Here is an 18,930-nt window from a genome sequence, read left to right on the forward strand (position 1 = left end):
CGGGGGCTGTGACTGACGGGCAGGGCCAGCTCACTGCTGTCTCCCTCTGTTCCTGCAGTGACCATCTCGAGGGAAGGATGAACATTTGTGGTGAGGACTCAGCCCATGCCAGGAGCCTGTCATCTTTCGTCCTGTTTCCCAAAACACAGTGGTGTGCTGAGAGCTGACGTGAGCCAGCCCACGGCCTCGGTGTTGCTGGTAACTGAAGAGCCTCATGAGTCACTTTGGCTCAGAAGGGTTGGAGAGGAGCTGACCACAGCTCCAGATAATGGGGACCTTTGGACACAGAAGACAAACATGTGTAGCAATGGTTTCAACCCTTCAACCCTAAGTCAGTGATCCCAAAGGGCCGTTCAGACTCCCACGGGCATCTTAAATTACCTGTGCCTCTTTTCATGCTCAATCAACAGACCCATGGCTTTGACTTCTGGTCCACAGTTCAGAAAAACAAAGTGCCTGATAATACTGGAAAGCACCCTGAAATGAGTGCTTACAGCCCCAGCTCCCACAGCCTTTGAGAACAGGTCAGCATTTTAAGGAGAAGCAGAGGGAGTTGAATGTTCTGGAAACAATCCCAGTAGTCCCTGGCATTCAGACCTACTGTCCCTTTGTCCCACTGTTTCCACAGAGCCTTTCTGTGTTTCCCTTTAGCTGGGTGACAGGAGACAGAACAGTGCTCTTTCCTGGGATTCTGTCATCGATTCAGTGAGGTCACTGGGCTGGAAGACTAGTCCTCACAGCAGCAAGGCAAGCCCCACATTCCTGATGTCCATTTTCCCTTTGCCTGTCAGAGTTTATGGAGCTAGATCACTGGACAAAACGACAGTGAGTCTATTAAAGTGCCTTGTCACCTCTAGGTCGACCTTTGGTGGTGGCAGACATATCACAGACCCTTATAGGAGCGTTACATTAGGCCTTTGGGAATGGAAGCCAGACCTGAGGGTCTCCTCATGGCTGCTTCCGGCTTTGCAAGGGAGGCGGTACTGTGCAAACCATGTCTGTCCTGGAGCGCTTCATAAATGTGTAGCCTCTGTCTCCGATTTTGTTACTCTATGATAGCCTGGGAGGCTAATCCTGCTGCAGTCTGGAATTCTGCTCTGCTTTTTACTGCTGACAGACAGACAGACGGATGGACAGATGGACAAACAGGAAGGAGAATTCACTGGATATGAACCCAGAAGCAAGGAGAAGCCTGGGAACTTGTGCTGGTTACTTTGTCTTTTGTCCTTGGGCCACTAGCCTGAAGGTTGTGCTTCTGTCCCAGTATTTGAAAAGGTGAGAGGTCAAAATGGGGTGACATAAAAATAGCTACAAGATTCTTCTTCCTGTTGTCAGTCCTGTAGTCAAATGTACTCCCGAGACTGATCATTGTGCAGGGAAATGACCGTCGGAGACATGTCCCCGGTGTTCACCTTCAAGTGATTTTTTTTTTTTTTAAAAAAAAAGAGCAATTTCAAATGTGTCTCACCTTCATATTCATTTCTGTCACTTAATTTGGTTTTTCATAACCTCTGACAGCACCTCTTCCAGGCCTGGCTTGATTGTGTTTTAAAAGCCTTTCTGCAGCATCCTGGGTAGTGATGTGTGGCCACAGGCAGGCACTTGGCTCTCAGAAGTGCGTCTCTCGTCCTTCCATGTACCATTGCTACAGTAGGCTATTTTCATCCACCATTTAGCTGCATTCTTCCTGAATACATTCATATAACTCAAATTTCTTAGCAGTTTCTCACATGCACACCCGGGACGTTTCATCGTCAGCTTGCCCTGTGGCTGGGCTGACAGAGGCTTCCATGTTTAACTTCATTTGACAATGAAATGGGAAGCCAGCATCCACTCGCTCTGGTTTTCCGCACATCCTCAGTGGCCGGCCCCACCTGCACCCGGCTCGAGCCTCTCTTCACGGCTGAAGCATGGAGCCTGTACTTACTGTACAGACCAAGGGTTGGGGAAGAGGTGCTCACCTGTGTTAAGCTCACACGCACCAAGGCGCCTCAATTGTTTCAACTGAGTGCTGTTAATAGCTGCTGACAGTCTACTTTATCTATTAATAATAACAACTAGGTTTAAGGCAGAACACCGCTCAACAACTGACTTTTTATGCCACCATAATACAGATGTTTGATAAATATTTCACAGTTCAGAAAATGAGGCAAGATTAAGAAATCCCTGAGCTAGCGCACGGGCATAATGTGGCATCCCGCTCTTCCAAAACCTACACCCTGAGGACGGTGGGTGTGCTTCCAAGGTATAGGGCAGGATGCTCACCTGGAGTATAGGGGAGGGGAAGACAAGGGAAGGGAACAGTGCTGTCGAAGGGTGTGGGTTAGTGTCTTCCCTGTCTTACAGTTCTCCTTTGGAGACACAGCAGCAGGTGAGATGAGATCAGACAGCGCTCTCTCTCTCTCTCTCTCTCTCTCTCTCTCTCTCTCTCTCTCTCTCTCTCTCTCTGCCTGTCTGAGGCAGGAAGTGAAGGGACGGAGGGAGGAAAGAACCAGAATACACTTGCTTGCCATGCCAGCTGACCCAGCAGACCTGTGTGTTAGTCACTTTCATACCTTGGTGGCAAAAGGTCATGATGTCCGCCTCGTAAGGGGGGCGAGGTACATTTGGGCTCGTGCTTTTAGAGGCTGAGCAGTTGCTTGGACGCTTTGCTTTGGGCTGTGGAAGCACTGAGCATCATAGATGAAGGGTCGGCAGAGAAGCTTGCTGGGAAGGAGGGGATGGGAGGGGCGATGAGAGGCTGGGGACCCAGGGTTCCCTTCAAGGACACTGCCTGCCATTCCACGTTCCTTCTGATACAACCCACTTCCCACTGGCTCTACTCCCTCCCAGGAACACCATAAGTTGGTGATGAACCGTTTGGCATACGGGTCTTTGAGGAACACAAAAGTCACAAGTCATAGCAACATGTCTATCAGTGCGTCTTGTGTTCAGGGTGCATCCGGTTTGCATCGACGGGCCCCGTTACCGACCTCAGCCACCTGAGATTAAGTGAGCACTCTGTGATGCCAGCCCAGTGCCAGAGTCGCCTCGTGAGGTGTTTCTTAGAGCATATCCCAGCTGTTCAATGACACAAAGCTCCACTGTGAAAAGCACTTGAACTAGGACGGAACCCTAATCGCCAGGCCTCACACAAGCCACTCGACCTCATCACCTGTGGAGAGGGGCCCTGCGTGACTCCCACTCTGTGTAGGGAGTCTATAGCTCGCTTTTCTATTCCCTTTGGTCAGTTGGCCTGGGTTGGTAAGGATGTGGGGGAGGGGCTTTCCAGGTGCCAACATAAAAAATGTCATGAATGGTCTACTTGGGTTTACTTTTGTGAAGGCCAGTGCCTCTTGTAAGAAGTGGCATCTTTTAATTAAAATTGGCCATGGGAGAAGCTCGCCAGCAAAGAGAGGTTGGTTCTCTCTTTCTCTCTCTCTCTCTCCCTCCCTCCCTCCCTCTCTCTCTCTCTCTCTCTCTCTCTCTGGTGTGTGTGTGAGTGTGTGTATGAGTGTGTGTATGTGTGTGTGTATGTGTGTGTGAGTGTGTGTGTATGTGTGTATGTGTGTGTGAGTGTGTGTGTGTGTGTGTGTTTGTGTGTGTGTGTGTGTGTGTGTGTGTGTGTGTGTGTGTGTGTGTGTGTGTGTGTGTGTGTGTGTGTGTGTGTGTATGAGTGTGTGTGTGAGTGTGTGTGTGAGAGTGTGTGTGTGTGTGTGTGTGTGTGTGTGTGTGTGTGTGCAAGTGTGTGTATGAGTTTGTGTGTGAGAGTGTATGTGTGGTATGCGTGTGTGTATAAGTGTGTGTGTGAGTGTGTGTATGAGTGTGTCTGTGAGAGTGCGTGTGCATGAGTGTGTGTGAGTGTGTGTGAGTGTGTGATATGTGTGAGTGTGTGAGTGTGTGTGAGTGTGCGTGTGTGTGCAGGTCAGAGAAGGACTTGCTGCAATAAGTTCCCTGCTTGCCCCATGTGACTCTCAGGCATTGAACACACATTGTCAGGCTTGGCAGCAAGCGTTTCTCAGTGCTGGACCATCTCACTGCCCAGTAATTATTTTAATGGAAGTGGAATAAAAATCTTCTAGCTATATTCCCATTATTAAGAAACCTGCACCAAAGGGATGAGGAATGCTAAGTGACTTCTTGTTCTTGAAATTAGCTGGAAACAGAAGATGTGATTTTCCAAGTAACAGGAAGCATTTTCTTGGGCATGTGTCTTGTTCTACAGACAGCCTCTGGGTCTTTCTGATCAATTAAAGGAGTTTGCTGTCCCTGTCTTCCCTGGAGCTTGTCCTGCCCAGCCCCTCTTCCCTAGCTCTCTGGGAGCTCAAAAGGAGAGACCCAGGAATCATGCATGTTTTCAAGGGAAGAGAGGAGTGTATTTCACGGAGATGAACGCCAGCTCCTTTGAGGGGGTTTACTGAGGTCAAAACCCCGTAGAATAAAACTTACAAAGTCATCAGTTTTCTGCTTCATTACACATAAATAATTTATGAATTTTTATTGTAATTTTTCTCCCGGTAGAATCAAAGCTCTCGGATTTTGCAAATGGCTCCACGTAGGAGCCAAAAGCACACGTATTCCCCAGACGTCGTGGCAATCGATACGCTCGCTCTCGCTGTCAGTTGCTGCAATTTCCCTGATTAACCTGTAAAAAGTATTCTCCTTCACGAACACTGCTCACAAATAAACTGATATTGTAAGAGGAGACAAGGGCAGGTTCCAGAACACAACTTCTTGGTAATCTTAAATGATGATGTATGAAAGAGAGAAGGGAGGGGAACAATTTGATTTGCTCCAACAAGGTTGACCCGGAAAGGAGAGGAGAGGAGCAGAAAAACTGCTTCGCCTAAGCAAACATGACACGAAGTCATAAAAGATAGGTACTCTAGGGCTGCCGTGTGGAAAGCGCATTGGAAACATGCATTGTCTGGATCCAGAAGACGCTTAAACGCCAGCCATGAAAACATTTCCGCTCCTTCTGTTTCCGCAGGGCCACCTTTTCTCTTACTCCTCAGCGGTAACTTTTGCACCCTTCTTTGAGACTCTAACATTGGGCGTCTAACCTGTGGTGGGCTCGGGATCCAAGTCTATGTTCCGACGGACTCTGTAAGCAGCTGAAGCCAAAACACCCGTGAGATGTAGACGGACAAGCTGCAGTGAGGGGCAGGGCGCACAGTTTTGCTTGCGCTGGAGGCTGAACTCAAGATTCTGCACCTTCCGGGAAAGGCGGAGCCCTCTACGTCCCTGGCGCCATGTTCTTTTTTTTCCCACGCTCACTCTTTCGAAGGCACACAAGGGATCCGTCCATTGCATACAAACATTACGGTGTGTTCTGATTTAAATTACAGTCGATCGTATTGCCATATTCCAAGGTACTGTGCACCCTGACTCTGTCACGTTAGAACCAACAAAATACTTCTTGAATGAACAGTGACCGATGACACTCTGTGTGTTTTCAACGTAAGGTTTATAGGGACTGGGGATGACAAAGTAGACCATTAGTTTAGAAATCCTGACTGGGGGATGCAGGGACGTTGGAGGGGAGGCAGTAGGGATGGTCCTGGTCTGATTATGTATGTATCTTAAACAATACATTTTTTAAAAGAATAAAAAAGGAAAAAAAATCTCGACAAAGTCGTTGTCAGGAACACGCCTATTTTCTCTCTGTGTGAGATACACACCAACATCCATCCTGGACTTTTGGAAGGCTGCCCTGGTCACATGACTCACTTTGGCCAATTAGATGTGAATCTGGTGAGACACTCCTTCTGGGTGGACATTAAACAGTTGCACAAGTCCTCCAAGCATCGTAACATGTGACGCTCTAATTAACAGCACCTCTGTCACCTGGAGGTGACATAGTCCATCCACAGTGGCACTTGGCATGCATAAGAAATCAACATGTTTGATTATACCTCCACGGTGGGCCTCTTCCTCTAGGCACATTTGTCTCTTCTTGGCTCATGCAGATCAATATAGCATTGCAAACTACTCTCAAGATGTCACAGGTCTGCAAACATCTCCTCCCCAAGGTTTTGACAGCTAACCATGTAGCGGGGTTACCTCTGCTCATGGTTCATTCGTTTTCCATCAGCCTGGATGCTCTCACTTTGCAGTAGCTTGGCCAGTCTTTATGTTGTAAGGAAACACCGTGGAGTCAGGCTTCCGATGGTAACGACCGTGAACGAGCTTAAGTAATAGAATTATTAGGTACTGCAGATATCTCCCCACCTTTAACATTTATGAAGCGAAGTCAATTCTTACTCAAGTGGGTTTCTTTTCATTTGGTTTCCTCGACAGTGTTTATGCCTGAGGTTTATTGCCAGCAGTGAAGAGAGTCCAGGTATGTTATGGGGAGAGCCAAATTCCCGATGCTTTAAGATATAGTCTATGGACCCCAGAGTCAGTTAAAAGCTGGTCGATTATACAGCAAATATATCAGAACTGGTAGTTATGAAATATCCCATTTCTTCAGCTCCATCTCTCCTAAGTATGAACACTACATTGGGGAGTTGTGGAGCAAATGTCTCAGACAGCTCGGAAGAAAAGTTACTGCAGGTTTTCCATGACCAGAGGAAGGTCTGGAAGCTCGACAATATTTAATAAGTGGTCCGTGTCAGCTGATGCGTTATATGAACAAATATTTTTAAGTTCAGCAGTTTCGTATGGCTTGCTTATTGAGATTTTGGATCAATTTGCTGAAACACCAGTTTCACTTCTTGACAACGGGAGAAGCCAAGAATGAGTTGGGCAGATGGACTTCTCATCTGACCCGTTTATAACTGACAGTGAAGTTCCCATTTGATCTGTTCAAGATGCGGGTTGGACGTTCTAGTGTGTAAAAAAGAAGATGAGCTATTAGACACAGCCTGTGCCACGGAAGCTACAGATGTTTGATGTATCCCATTTGCATGTTTTGTCAATGATCCTTCATTTGTTAATCCTCCTTCTTCATTCGTTTGGTGAAGTCTGTCCTAGGTTATGAAATCAAACTCCTATTTACTGCGTGCTGATGGTTCAGGAAGTTCCATGCTAGCTACTGTTCTCTGGGCGTGTCCAACTGATACAAAGTACAACGTCTGCGGTGAGCAGTGACCCTGGCTTTTTGATGACACCAGCACTAAGTCCTCGCTGTAAGTGGATCTCAGTTTTACTGAGTGCCACGTAGCAGGGGAGAGCTCAATGCATCAGTTTGGATTTCAGCGGAAGTCTGAAGAAGACAGTAAATCTATTAGCGTCCTATAAAACAGACCCGAGTCCACATTAGTCCTATTTGAGTCTGAACATAATGACGCGGCGACCACAAAAAGCTTTTCCTGAAGTATTTGTGAGACTGGAGAAGCCTTTGACGCAGAGTTGAACATGATTGTTTGTTTGTTTGTTTGTTTTTGTAGATCACCTCGAGACTGATTTTGGAGCGCTCACACGGAATAAAAACCATGTGAAAGGTTTCCTCCCGTAAGACCTGCGGTGTGTTTTTAATCCTTGTGAGGACCTATAGCGTTGTCTGGAAAGGTCTCTCTCTATAGCAGTGGGGGAGACTCTGTGTGCAGTGTCTCCCAGGAAGTTAAGTGGCCGGCTCTCCGAACTGTCTTCTTCCTCCTGGTGGTGTGCAAGCCTACTCAGTGAAACCCAGTCATTCCCGCTATTCCTTGATGTGTCTGAAAGAAATCACTTCCCAAGGAGGTGAAAACAGTCTAGAGTCTGTGGGCGGGAGCCGAGGGGTCCACAGCGGCAGCCTTTCTCTGGTTTCAGCAGTGCTTGCCGTTGAGTTAGATTTGTGCATCCTTCAGGCCCACAAAACGAGCAGCATATCTTGGAGATAAGTCATCCCTTTTTATGGGTGCCTTCTGAGAGTCCCCACTTGGGCCCAATCAAGCGCAAAGCTCCTGAATGGAAAAGGCTTTTCTCTGCAGCCCCATGCCGCGCGTGTTGCCCCGTAGAACAGCAAGAAGCCGGGCGCGCTGGTTTTCATGTATTTTTATTTTCTCCTGGCTTTGAAGGCACACTGCATTTTGCTGCTGTTATTACCAAGGGTGGAAATGAAACTGGGGTGTCTCAGTGGGGTTTCAGAGCAAACAGAAAAAGCAGGTTCAGGCAAGACAGGGCAGCTCATGATCGGAAGGGGATAGGGCAGTAGCAGTTTGTTTGCAGGGGGTGAGTGGAGGGGGTGTAATTTATTCAGCTGCAGCAGAGACTGGAAGCCAATCTAACTTTGACCCATTTATCCTTAGGAAACTAATTAAAGTGGAGAATCTGGTTTAGTGTTGTTGGGGAAGGGTTTACTTTTCCTTATTCACGCTAAGCAAAGATGGAAAGGTGTTTGCGTGGGTGCGTGCGCGCTCCTGTGAGTGCCTGTGTGTGTGTGTTTTGTGGGGTAGAATGTGGAGGGGATCAGTTCCAACCAAAAGAGACCGGCCTCAGCCCTAGAAAATAAAAGCGTTTCTTAAATTCAGCCTGACACCCCTTTGAAATGCAAAGTGGTGGAACCGGATGCAGACTCCTTTGAGGTGGCAATGAAATGCCCTGGCAACTTGAAATGAACAACTGTTGCCCAATCCCTACAATCCCAGGCTTCCTAAATCACACCCAAATGGTCCCAGAGAGTATGGGAGAACACTTTTAACCAGTGGCATTTTACTCTGAAAATAGCATTAGCCACCAGACCGGAAAACAAGTTCCCACTTTTGTTGGCGCACCCAGTTGGTTTTAAAGCAATAATTAAAAACAAACAAACAAACAAATAAATAAAGTGCTCTCTGCCCCCTCCCCCTACAGCCACGCTGAAGACTGAACCTTGGACTAGGTATATGCTAGAGGTACCGTCCCACCTCAAAGTGCATACCTTGATGGTGTTTTATTGGTCCCCATGCCTGTCTGTGGTATTATTAATAACAGCTTTGCTTCTATGAACACACCAATGAATGGAGGAAGATGCAGCTCTTTCTTTCAACGTTTTATTATTACTATTGCCTTCTTTACATCCTAACTACAATCTCCTCTCCCTCCCTCCTCTCCTCCTAACCCCTCCTCCCATATCCCTTCTACACCCCCCCGTCCACTCCCCCTCGTTTCTCTTCAGAGAAGGGCAGTGCTGTCAAAGATATCAACCCAACATGGCAGATCACGTTGCAGTAAGAGTAGGTACCCTGCCCCCCAACCCCATGCATTAAAGCTGGACAAGGTAACCCAGGAGGAGGAAAAGGGTCTCAAAGCCCAAGCATTCAAGAGAGTCAGATACGCCTCTGCTCTCACCGTTAGGAGTCCCACAAGAAGAGCAACATTGGAACTGGGGGCATCTCAGGGATGAGCTAGAAACGTATAGCAATGGGAACGCCCAGGAATCTCAGAGGGTGGAGCGCCTAGAGACCCAACTCGACTGGCAAAAAAGGTCAATGAAATGAAAGGATTCCTAATGGTATCCCGCTATACTCATAGACTAGTGCCTAGCCTCGCTGTCGTCAGAAAGGCCTTCCTCCAGTAACTGTGGAAACAGCCACGCATTAGACGGAGCTAGGGGAATCCCGTGGGAGTAGGGAAAGAAGGATTGTGGGAGCCAGAGGGGTCAAGCGTATCACAGGAAAAGCCACAGATCAACTAACCTGGGTGCAGAGGCGCTCCCAGACACTGAACCGCCAACCAGGGAGCATGCGTAGGACTGACCTAGGCCCTGTGCATATACGTTACAATTGTAATGCAGATGTTTGTGAAAAAAAGCCTATCCAAAATAGCGTTTGGGGTCTCAATGTTTGGCGACAGTAGAGAAGGAACTCCGGTAGACACGGGGTGTTAATGTGATTACATAGAAGGAAGGTGAAATTCTAGGGGTGGAGTTACAAGGTCATGGTACAATCCACTGGCCCGGTGATCCTGAGGTGATATATAGGGAAGAACTTGTGTGTGCCGCCTGACGGGATCTATTCTGACTACTCATTTGGCCAAGCTAGCAGAAACCACGCCCAACCATAATTTCTCCCATCCCCTACTTAATATCCGAACCCCACAACCTTCCTGTTGCTTCTTCTCTTTCTGAACACTTCCTGTTGCTTTCCTCACTCCTTTCTAGAACACTCGGGTTCTAGATTTAGTTCTGTCTCATCTAACGTGCCCTGGGCTAGGACTCGACACTGTGGGTGTATGGCTACTCAGCAGGGACACGTCCTTTTAGAATTAAATGAGTTTTAAGGGGGAACTTTCACATAGTACTAGTACCTCCTAGTTTAAGGCAGGGGGAAGGTAGACACAAAACACTCTTTATGTCATGGGCAGGCTCACTGAATAAATATGCACCCCTCCAGTACACATACCTTGTTTTGCAGTCCTAGGACATACATGTGTAGTGTACAGCAAGATGTTTTGTTTTGTTTCAGACAGAGTATATAGCCCTAGACTGGCCTTGAACTCTCTACTAGCCCAGGGTGGTTTAAAACTGGAACTACCACACTCCTAGCTTAAGGATATATATCTATATCTATATATCTATATCTATATATCTATATCTATATCTATATCTATATCTATATCTATATCTATATCTATATCTATCTATCTATCTATCTATCTATCTATCTATATATATATATCTCCTTTGGAAGAACTGGTACCATCATGAAATAGCCTTCTGAAAACCAAATTAGACAATGTTTTAGTTAATGGACAGCCAAAGTCACCTAAAGTTCTGGTCCTCGGCCCAATATGGGCCACTTTCAGATAAAACAGTAGCCAGTGCTCCCTCCCACAGTGACCAAACAAGCCAACCAAACGGAAACAACACACCCAGTGCATTCCAAAGAGGAGTAACGAAACACATCGAGAGAAAACAGTTTACACCATAAACCATTTAAGCCCCTAAATTCTCTAGGTTGCTGCTAATGGAAAAATTAGCTCCTTGGGCATGAGAGTCCATGTCTGTTTGTTTTTACTATTAGTGAGGTAATTATTCTCTCAGCACTAGAAGAAAAAGGCCAAGGTAGCCTCTCGAGATGAGCTAGTGTTCCAGGCAGACAACAGTAGTCTGAGCATTGAAACGGAATTTAAATCAGCCACCAGAGGAGGTAGAGTTCTACGAAGATTACATTGAAAACCTTGCCACAGGGAAAGAATACCCAAGCAGATTTGAACCATAAACACCAAACAGAGAGGAAACTGGGCAACAGTTGGCACTGTGCAGTGGTGAACTCTTCTCAGACATGGGGGAAAAGAAAAGGGGTAGCATTTCTCAGGAACATTCCAGACAAAGGGGGTGAACAAAAGAATGAGACCAGTGCTTACACTGTGCTGCATGGTCCTCCACACAGTCCTCTGGGAAGCAAGAGGAAGACAGAATCAAAAGAAAAACAGAGAGAGATTATTTTATACATCATAGCACAGCACAGGTATAAAGAGTAGATTCATCACTTGGCTGACACTCTACCTACCCCGCCCACATTCTTAAGTGACTCAGAGAATACCCTAGACATCTTGACATCCAGGACAAGGTGAGACACTTACTGGAGTTGAATTGGATTAAATCATCACAAGTCGATGAGTTAACTTCCAGGTCTTTTTTTTTTTAAGGTTGACTTTTATAAACCACATTCCTCTAAGGGCTGTAATTTAGAGTTCAGATTTGCCCTAATGAAAACGCCGATGTAACTAATGGACAGCCCCTGTCAGCGTGTTCAGGAGCAAGTGCGTTGTGCTCTAATTTTCTGAGCCCTTCCTTTAATTGCCTTTCAGGAGGATAATGCCCAACACCTCTGTGTGCTCAGACCTGAGAACTCCGGTGACATTGTGATGATTTAGTTTTGTACCTGATATTTCCAGCGAGTGGGAGCTGTCTAGACTCATAGCCTTACATCAAAGCATTTAAAAGAATCCGCAGAGGATAAATTTAGGAAAAGGAGAAGAGAACCAATCGCTTTCAGAGTGCAAATAATGACCCCTGGCCCACTTAACTTGAAACCCAGAGCAGCCTGTAGGGACAGGGGAAGCTGCAGGGGTGAGATATGGTGGTGAGACCAGTCTGTCAGCGGGATCAGCTGATGGCCTTGGCATTTCAATAGAATGTGACTGCTGGCAGCTGAGGACTCTGATATTTCCCCCAAAGCCAGCTTTCTATCAATGGCTGAATTTATACAAATATAATCATTTGGTTTTTTTCTTTTGGAAAACAAAGCACGACTTGAGGGTAGCATGTTTGAAGGCTGCTGGTTACTGTCAGCAGCATTTTAGGCCCACACAACTTTCGGAGAGCGGATGGAGCCGTTTCCGGGTGGTATGGGAATTTATAACTTCCTAACTAAGGGAATGAAACTTTTCCTTTTTTTCTTCTTTTTTTTTCTTTTTCTTTTTTTTGAAAGATAGCATGTTCCAATTCTCTTCTGCGAGTTTTAGCATCAACTTGAGGTTTGAGACTTTTAGTTCTAAAACAAACCCCTTAATTACCAGCTCACATAAAAACACAGTTTTACAATAACTGACATAAGAACATTTACCAACAGATTCCAGAGTCAATCCCACAGGCACTAATTTAAAAGGTGCCAAGAAGTCACCCCACCAAGAGCAAGCATCAGAATGAAATTATTTTCATTTCAGCTAACAGGGGGGGTGGGTGAAGGAGTTCTATTGATGTTGGCTTGTAGGACGTTTTTCCTTTGCTGGAACAGAGAAATCTTTCCCAATCGCCCTCCTTTTTCTGGGGCACACGCTTCTTATGAATATTCAGGAACCAGCTTTGCAGGCAAAGCTAAGACAGGAACAGTATCACAGGCCTTGTTTATAAATAGTAGCGATGGGCTATCACAGAGAAAAAGACCCTCTGGAGAACTCACAGGATTGCCCCTTGAACAGGTCCATGAAAGACCACACCTGACTGCTGTGCTTCTGAGTAGGAGGCAAGCATAGCTTAAAGGGGAAAGACCTTGGGGGAAGCCAGGGGCTGCAAAGGGAGCCCGTGTAGGGAGCTTGGGAGCTTGGGAGCACAGGGTCTACGTCTTTTGAATAATGTCGGTGGAGCGTCTTTGGATGTGGGAATGTTTGATTTTGGGGTGAAGGGAGCATCTGGAAGGAGGGGCTGGCTGTGATTGACAAGTGGCTGGCTCGAGAATTTGAAACGAGATCAGAATTTTATGACATCGCGTGAACAAGGCTGCGCTCTTCGTGGGCATAGCCTGAAGTCACACCTAGGAGGGTTTTGGTGATGGAGAGAGCATTGGACAGTCAAGTCAGCTCCTGGGGTGGTTCCGAGCTCTGGGGCTGGCAAAAGTACTGTGTGGGTGGCAGGAATTTTCCCCCATTTTATTTTCCTCATTTAAGGGTACCTGTTTACTTCTCTTAGTGGATGCTTCTCTGTTGCAAAGGAAAACTGTCACGTGACTGTCATAGATATCAGTGTGGCACCCAAATGTAACAGTTTTACTCAGTATCTGAGATACTCTTGTTCTTTAAAGGCTCTATTCACTGTGGTGAGAAGGGGGTTTACTCTCAAGAGTTTCGGAAGTAAACACACAAGACCAGGAACAATTTCACACATGAGATCTTACAGATTCATCTCACATTGTGTCCCAGAAACCTTGAAGGGCCCAGCCTCCTCCAAGGATGGCTTCCTCGCCACCAAAGCGAAATCAAACCTATGGTGGAGGACACAGAACACTTCGTGGAGTTGGAAGGCAAACAGGACACTCTAACGAAAACCGACATTCTCGGAAAAGGCTCACCAAGCTGTTGTTTGGTGGAGTAGAATCGTTGGCTTAAAAGAAAAACGGTAAACTAGTTAAAATTTTTCTTTGTCTTGGAAACGTGATGGAGGACAGGTGTGAGGAAGGGGAGAGAGGTCAAAGCAAGTCACTCATTGGCTTCTTTTTCTAAAACCTGTGCTGAAGAGGGATTTTATTTGCCAATAAAGGGCAACACATTCAAAGCATAATTTAGCAGTTAACGGGAAGTAGCCTTTCACGGTGGCCCTTAATGGACAGACCTTGGTGCGGTTAAATACGCTTGATTTTTTTTTTTTTGTACTTACACAAAGGCCAAACACAATCCATTTAATCTTCTGAGTTCTACACTGTAGAAGGGGTATTAACTAAAACTGTAAAGCCATTCATAACAGTGACTAATAAAAGGATTTCACAACCAACAACCCTTGATATTGAGTTTATATGACACAATCAGATGTGGTTCAAATGCTGTATGACCCGAAGGGTTTTATCTGTTAATTTTACATCAGGATAATTGGCAAAGCGGCATCCACAGCACTAACAACAACGAGGGTATATAAATTGTTTATAGCATTATGAAGTGAAGGTACTGAATTGGAAATGATCAGGCCGTATTTCTTTGAAATTAGGAGTTCTTAATTTTTATGTCAATTTTTAAAAAATGCATTAGAAACTGTATTTATTATGTATAGAGTAACCATCGCCAGATAAATTTTTCTGACATAAAAATCACCCAGTTCCTGACATACATTTAAATGGTCCTAAGCTCCTGACTTTTAATAGGCGTCTAGGAAACAAGGCAAGAAGACACCAACATTAATTGGGGACTTCCTAAAAGAGACTTTTCAAACAAAAAACAGCCTCTGAGAAATGATAGGGAAAAGGCAGCATGTCGAAAGCACACAAGGAACCCTTTGAAGAAAAGAATGACGCAGGTGGATCAGAAATGCGCTTCTGTAATCAGGCATCTAGAAGACCCAGCGACTGGGCTTTCAAAATAATATTTTGGAAGGAATATGAAGTTGGAATATTAGCACTGCACTAGTGGATTAATAGTTTTAAGAGTTCTTGAATAATCGAATCCATGATCTAAAGGAATAAAAGAATCATTTACCGCCAACCATTCTGAGAACAGGAGCGGATACTGGGTGATAGCCTTTAGGAAGCCGGTAGCTTAGTCCTTACAGAGCACATGGCCTGGGGTGGGGCGGGGTGCAGAGAGCGCCTCCCTGGTCCTCACGGACAACAATCCGGGTACTCACCAGCCTGTCCAAGCTAGTGCCTGCTGCGGTTGTGGGTCTTTCCTCCGGGTTGTAGGGTCGAAAGCGGGTGTTAAAGTTTTCTGGAGCGGAGCGAGCAGATCTGAGAGCGGGAGCAGGTTTGGGCTGGCCGCAGCCTTGAAAGACCTGGGAAGATGGGAGAGAGGGTCAAAATTAACCTGAGATTAAACCCACAATCAAGAAGCAAATAATACAGCGCTCTCCACGTCTTGTCTGAAATTCTTACTTCCCACATCTCTACTCCCTACTCTTTGAATGTGAAGACTGTAAACACTGATGGGAAAGAACTGTGACACCAACATGGTGTCCAGCTGCGGGCATGTCCTGCTCACGGTTTACCACGGCCATCATCGGTTACAGATTTCTTATTTGCAAATTTGCCTTCTTACTGAAAATTTATTCATAAGCCCCCAAATCAATACTCATAATGCAATGTGGCAAAACCCAAACAAACAAACAAACAAACAACAAACGAACAAGTTAACGGCGTCGTGAGCATGTTAGCAGGAAACACTGAACAAAGCCTCTGTTGCAGTGTGAAGAATCGCCCTCGTAGTGGTCTACTTAACCCATGTTCTCACACTGTGATTTCACTTTATAAATGGGTCCCGTGCGTAGACCGTGCTTCTGCACTGTCTAATGTGCCGGACACCAGGAAGGAGGTGATGTATCTCGTAGGGAGAGCACGCACTTAACATATACTTCACTCAACTCTGACTTTGCTCTCTTGAGTTCCATGTTCATCCAGTACACAGATCTTAAATAAGATTTCTCAAACCAAGACAAGCTAGAACATGCTTCCAGTTGGGCTGTCAGATCGCACGCACTCTTACCGGCAGCGTCTAACCCTGTGTTCCCCTTAGGATTTACGATTCAGAATTTGCCTATCCAGTCTGCATGACCACTCGGGGCATAATTATAACCTCTACAGCTAGCAGGAACCAGCTATTGAATCTGGGAACTGTAGTAGATCCTCCATAGGATGGTTTGAGGATTAAGCCAGTTTCATTACAGACTTTTTCCTATACTTGAATTTGGGATTCCATAAACAACCGTTTTGGATCCGTATTTATCTAACACGAAAAGCGTATTTCATGTGCGGCGTACCAAGGTCAAATGGCTTGAAGGGTAAATGGCTTGAGTAACGAAACCCTTCCCCGGAAGAACCTTTCTGAAAATATTCTCCTGAGCAATGGTGTGGAAATAGGACAGGCAAATATGTGGGGAATCCACGAAATGGTATTTTCTTCTAATTTGGTTGTTGACAGCTGTTCGTGTCGCCATTGGGGTTGCTGCGGGAAATCACACAGCTCATGGTAATGAATTTAGGGACTGAGCTGCCAATCTTTTCCACAGTGATTCCACTCAGGCTGGTGTGGGAGCCCTTCCTTCTGTTTCTAGATGTTTTCTGTGCCAGTTATCAAGAGATAATAGCTTTCCTAGACTTTGGGACAGTCCTTCTTGCTTGTCAACTTGACTACATTTGGAATTAATTAATACCCATAAGGCTGAGTACACCTGTGAGGGATTTTTTGGGGGTGAGGGGTAGTTAAATAATTTGAATTCAAAAGACCCACTTTTAACTAGGTCTTTGGACTGAGGAAGAGAATACTAAGACCTGGTTTACTGATGGTTCTGCATGCTATGCAGGCGCCACTCAAAAACGGACAGTTACAGCATTACATCTCCTCTCTGGGACAGCCTTGAAAAACACGAGTCAAGAGAAATCTTTACAGGGGACAGCATGGGGCAGTGTACGTGGCCATACATTTTGTTTGGAAGGGGAATCGTCCAGATGGCAATCGTTCACCGATTCCTGGGCTGTAGCCAATGATTGGCTGAATGATGAAGGACTCAGAAAGGATAAGATTGGAAAATCGGTGAGAAAGACATCTGGGAAAGAAAGAAGTGTAGATAGATCTCTCCAAACGGGTAAAGGATTTGAAGATACTAGTGTCTCATGCTCAAAAGGTGACGTCAGCGGAGAATTTCAACAACCAAGTGGGTAAAATGACACATTCTGTGGACAGTCGGCCTCTTTCCCTAGTCTCTCTCTTGGTGCCCAGTGGTCACATGAACAAAATGGTGTTGGTGGCATGTGTGGGTGATGCTTTGGCTTGATAATACGGGCTTCCACTCACCAAGGCTGAATGCCAGATCTGCCAAGAGCAGAAGGCCTACCCTGAGCCCCAGCGTGATTCCATTGGGGTCGCCAGTCAGTGACTTTGTGGACCACACTGAACACTTCCTCCATGGAAAGGACAATGCTTTTCCTCACTGGAGTAGATACTCAAATCAGACATGGACTTCCCTTCTCTGCACATAATGCTTCTGCTAAAACCACCAACTTACAGAATACCTTATCCACTATTAAGTTGTTCCACACAGTATTGCTTCTGACCAAGGAACTCACTTTACAGTCGGCCAAGTGTGAAAGTGGGCCCACATTTATGACATCCAGTAGTCTTACCAACAGTTCTGACTCAGCTGGCCTCATGGAAAGATGGAATGGCCTTTCAAAGGCACAGTTACAGTGCCAATTAGGTGGTAGCAGCATGGAGGGCCGGGGTAGGGTTCTCCAGAAGAGAGAATATGTTTTGAGTCATCATCCGGTATATGGTATTGGTTTTTCCCATAGCCCGGATCCACAGGTCCAAGAATTAGGGAGTAGAAAAGAGAGCAGTTCCATTCACATCATTCCTAGTGACCAACTGGATAGCTTTTGCTTGCTGTTCCCTGAGCCTTTCTCTGGTCTAGAAGTGTTGTTCAAGACTGTGTGTGTCAGGGTGGGTGCTTCTGTCCAGAGACACAACCAACATCCCACTGAAGTAGAAGCTCAGACTTCCCCCACTTGCTTTGGGTTTCTGATGCCCTTAAAGTAATAACAGTGCTAAGTAAGACTGATCCAAATTACCAAAGCGGGGATTGGATTGGTTCCCCACAGTGAAGATAAGAATGATTACATCTCTTGGTGCTACCATGTTCTGGGATTAAAGTCATTGGAAATCTATGGCAACCTAATCCAGGCCGGGTAACAGACCCCTCAGGAATGAAGGTATGGGTCACTCTTTTAGGCAAAGAGGCAAGGCCTGCTGAGGTACTTGTTGAGTGAGGAGGAAATACCAAATGGGTAGTAAAGGAAGGTAGTTATAAATACCAGCTAAGGCCACGTGACCAGCTGCAGAAACAAACATTCTAATCAGCGCGAGTGCTTCTGTCGTATTTTGTTAAGAACGTGCTTGCATGGATATTTGTGCTTTCTCCCCTCAATTTGTCGTGTGATGTAATATCAATTAAGAGAATATTATTCATTGTCACATTTAAGTTTGAGATATCAAAAGGATGACCCTTAAGGGATGTTGCCACCTTTTCTAAAATTTATAATGTGTTTGAGGTTATACAAGGCTTGTCATATCATGCTAGGTATAATTATGACCTGGTTAAATATATGACTTATTTGTAATTCTATGTGGATTAGTTTTATCACGCTAGATATAATTATGACCTGGTTATAGTTTTTATTTGGAAATTAAGTATAACATAAAGAGAGAGATGATTGTGTGTCAAGTTGAAAAGGGGTGGACTTGTGAGGGCTGTCTTAAGTTGACACATTTACACACATACATACAGATTCATGCATATACACATATACACACATACACACACACTCATGCATATACACATATACACACATACATGCACACTCATGCATATACACACATACACAATGTGCCCATACATACAGACTTCATACAGATACACACACTCATACACATACACACTCATACATTCTCATATACACATACACACACTCATAGACACAAGCATACATATATTCATATATACAGACATACATATACACACATATACACACACTCATATACACAAACACACCCATTCATATTACACATACATATACACATACACACAAACATACATATACATACATGCACACACACACACACACACACACA

General features: G+C 45.5%; 1 protein-coding gene across 2 annotated transcripts in view; it reads right to left on the reverse strand.

The window, feature by feature from the left end:
* Gpc6 (glypican 6) overlaps nt 1–18,930 on the reverse strand; it is a 1,019,107-nt gene that overhangs the window by 77,059 nt on the left and 923,118 nt on the right. Inside the window, exons 6-7 of one of the 2 annotated variants that reach the window (XM_032917577.1) lie at nt 14,939–15,082; nt 11,251–11,280 (exon numbers count right to left, since the gene is read on the reverse strand). In XM_032917577.1, the coding sequence (XP_032773468.1) occupies nt 11,251–11,280; nt 14,939–15,082 (174 nt within the window). The remainder of the gene's footprint in view (nt 1–11,250; nt 11,281–14,938; nt 15,083–18,930) is intronic. The other variant, XM_032917578.1, reaches the window with a different exon arrangement.

This window comes from Rattus rattus, chromosome 12 (genome assembly GCF_011064425.1).
Source record: "Rattus rattus isolate New Zealand chromosome 12, Rrattus_CSIRO_v1, whole genome shotgun sequence".
Lineage (NCBI taxonomy): Eukaryota > Metazoa > Chordata > Mammalia > Rodentia > Muridae > Rattus > Rattus rattus.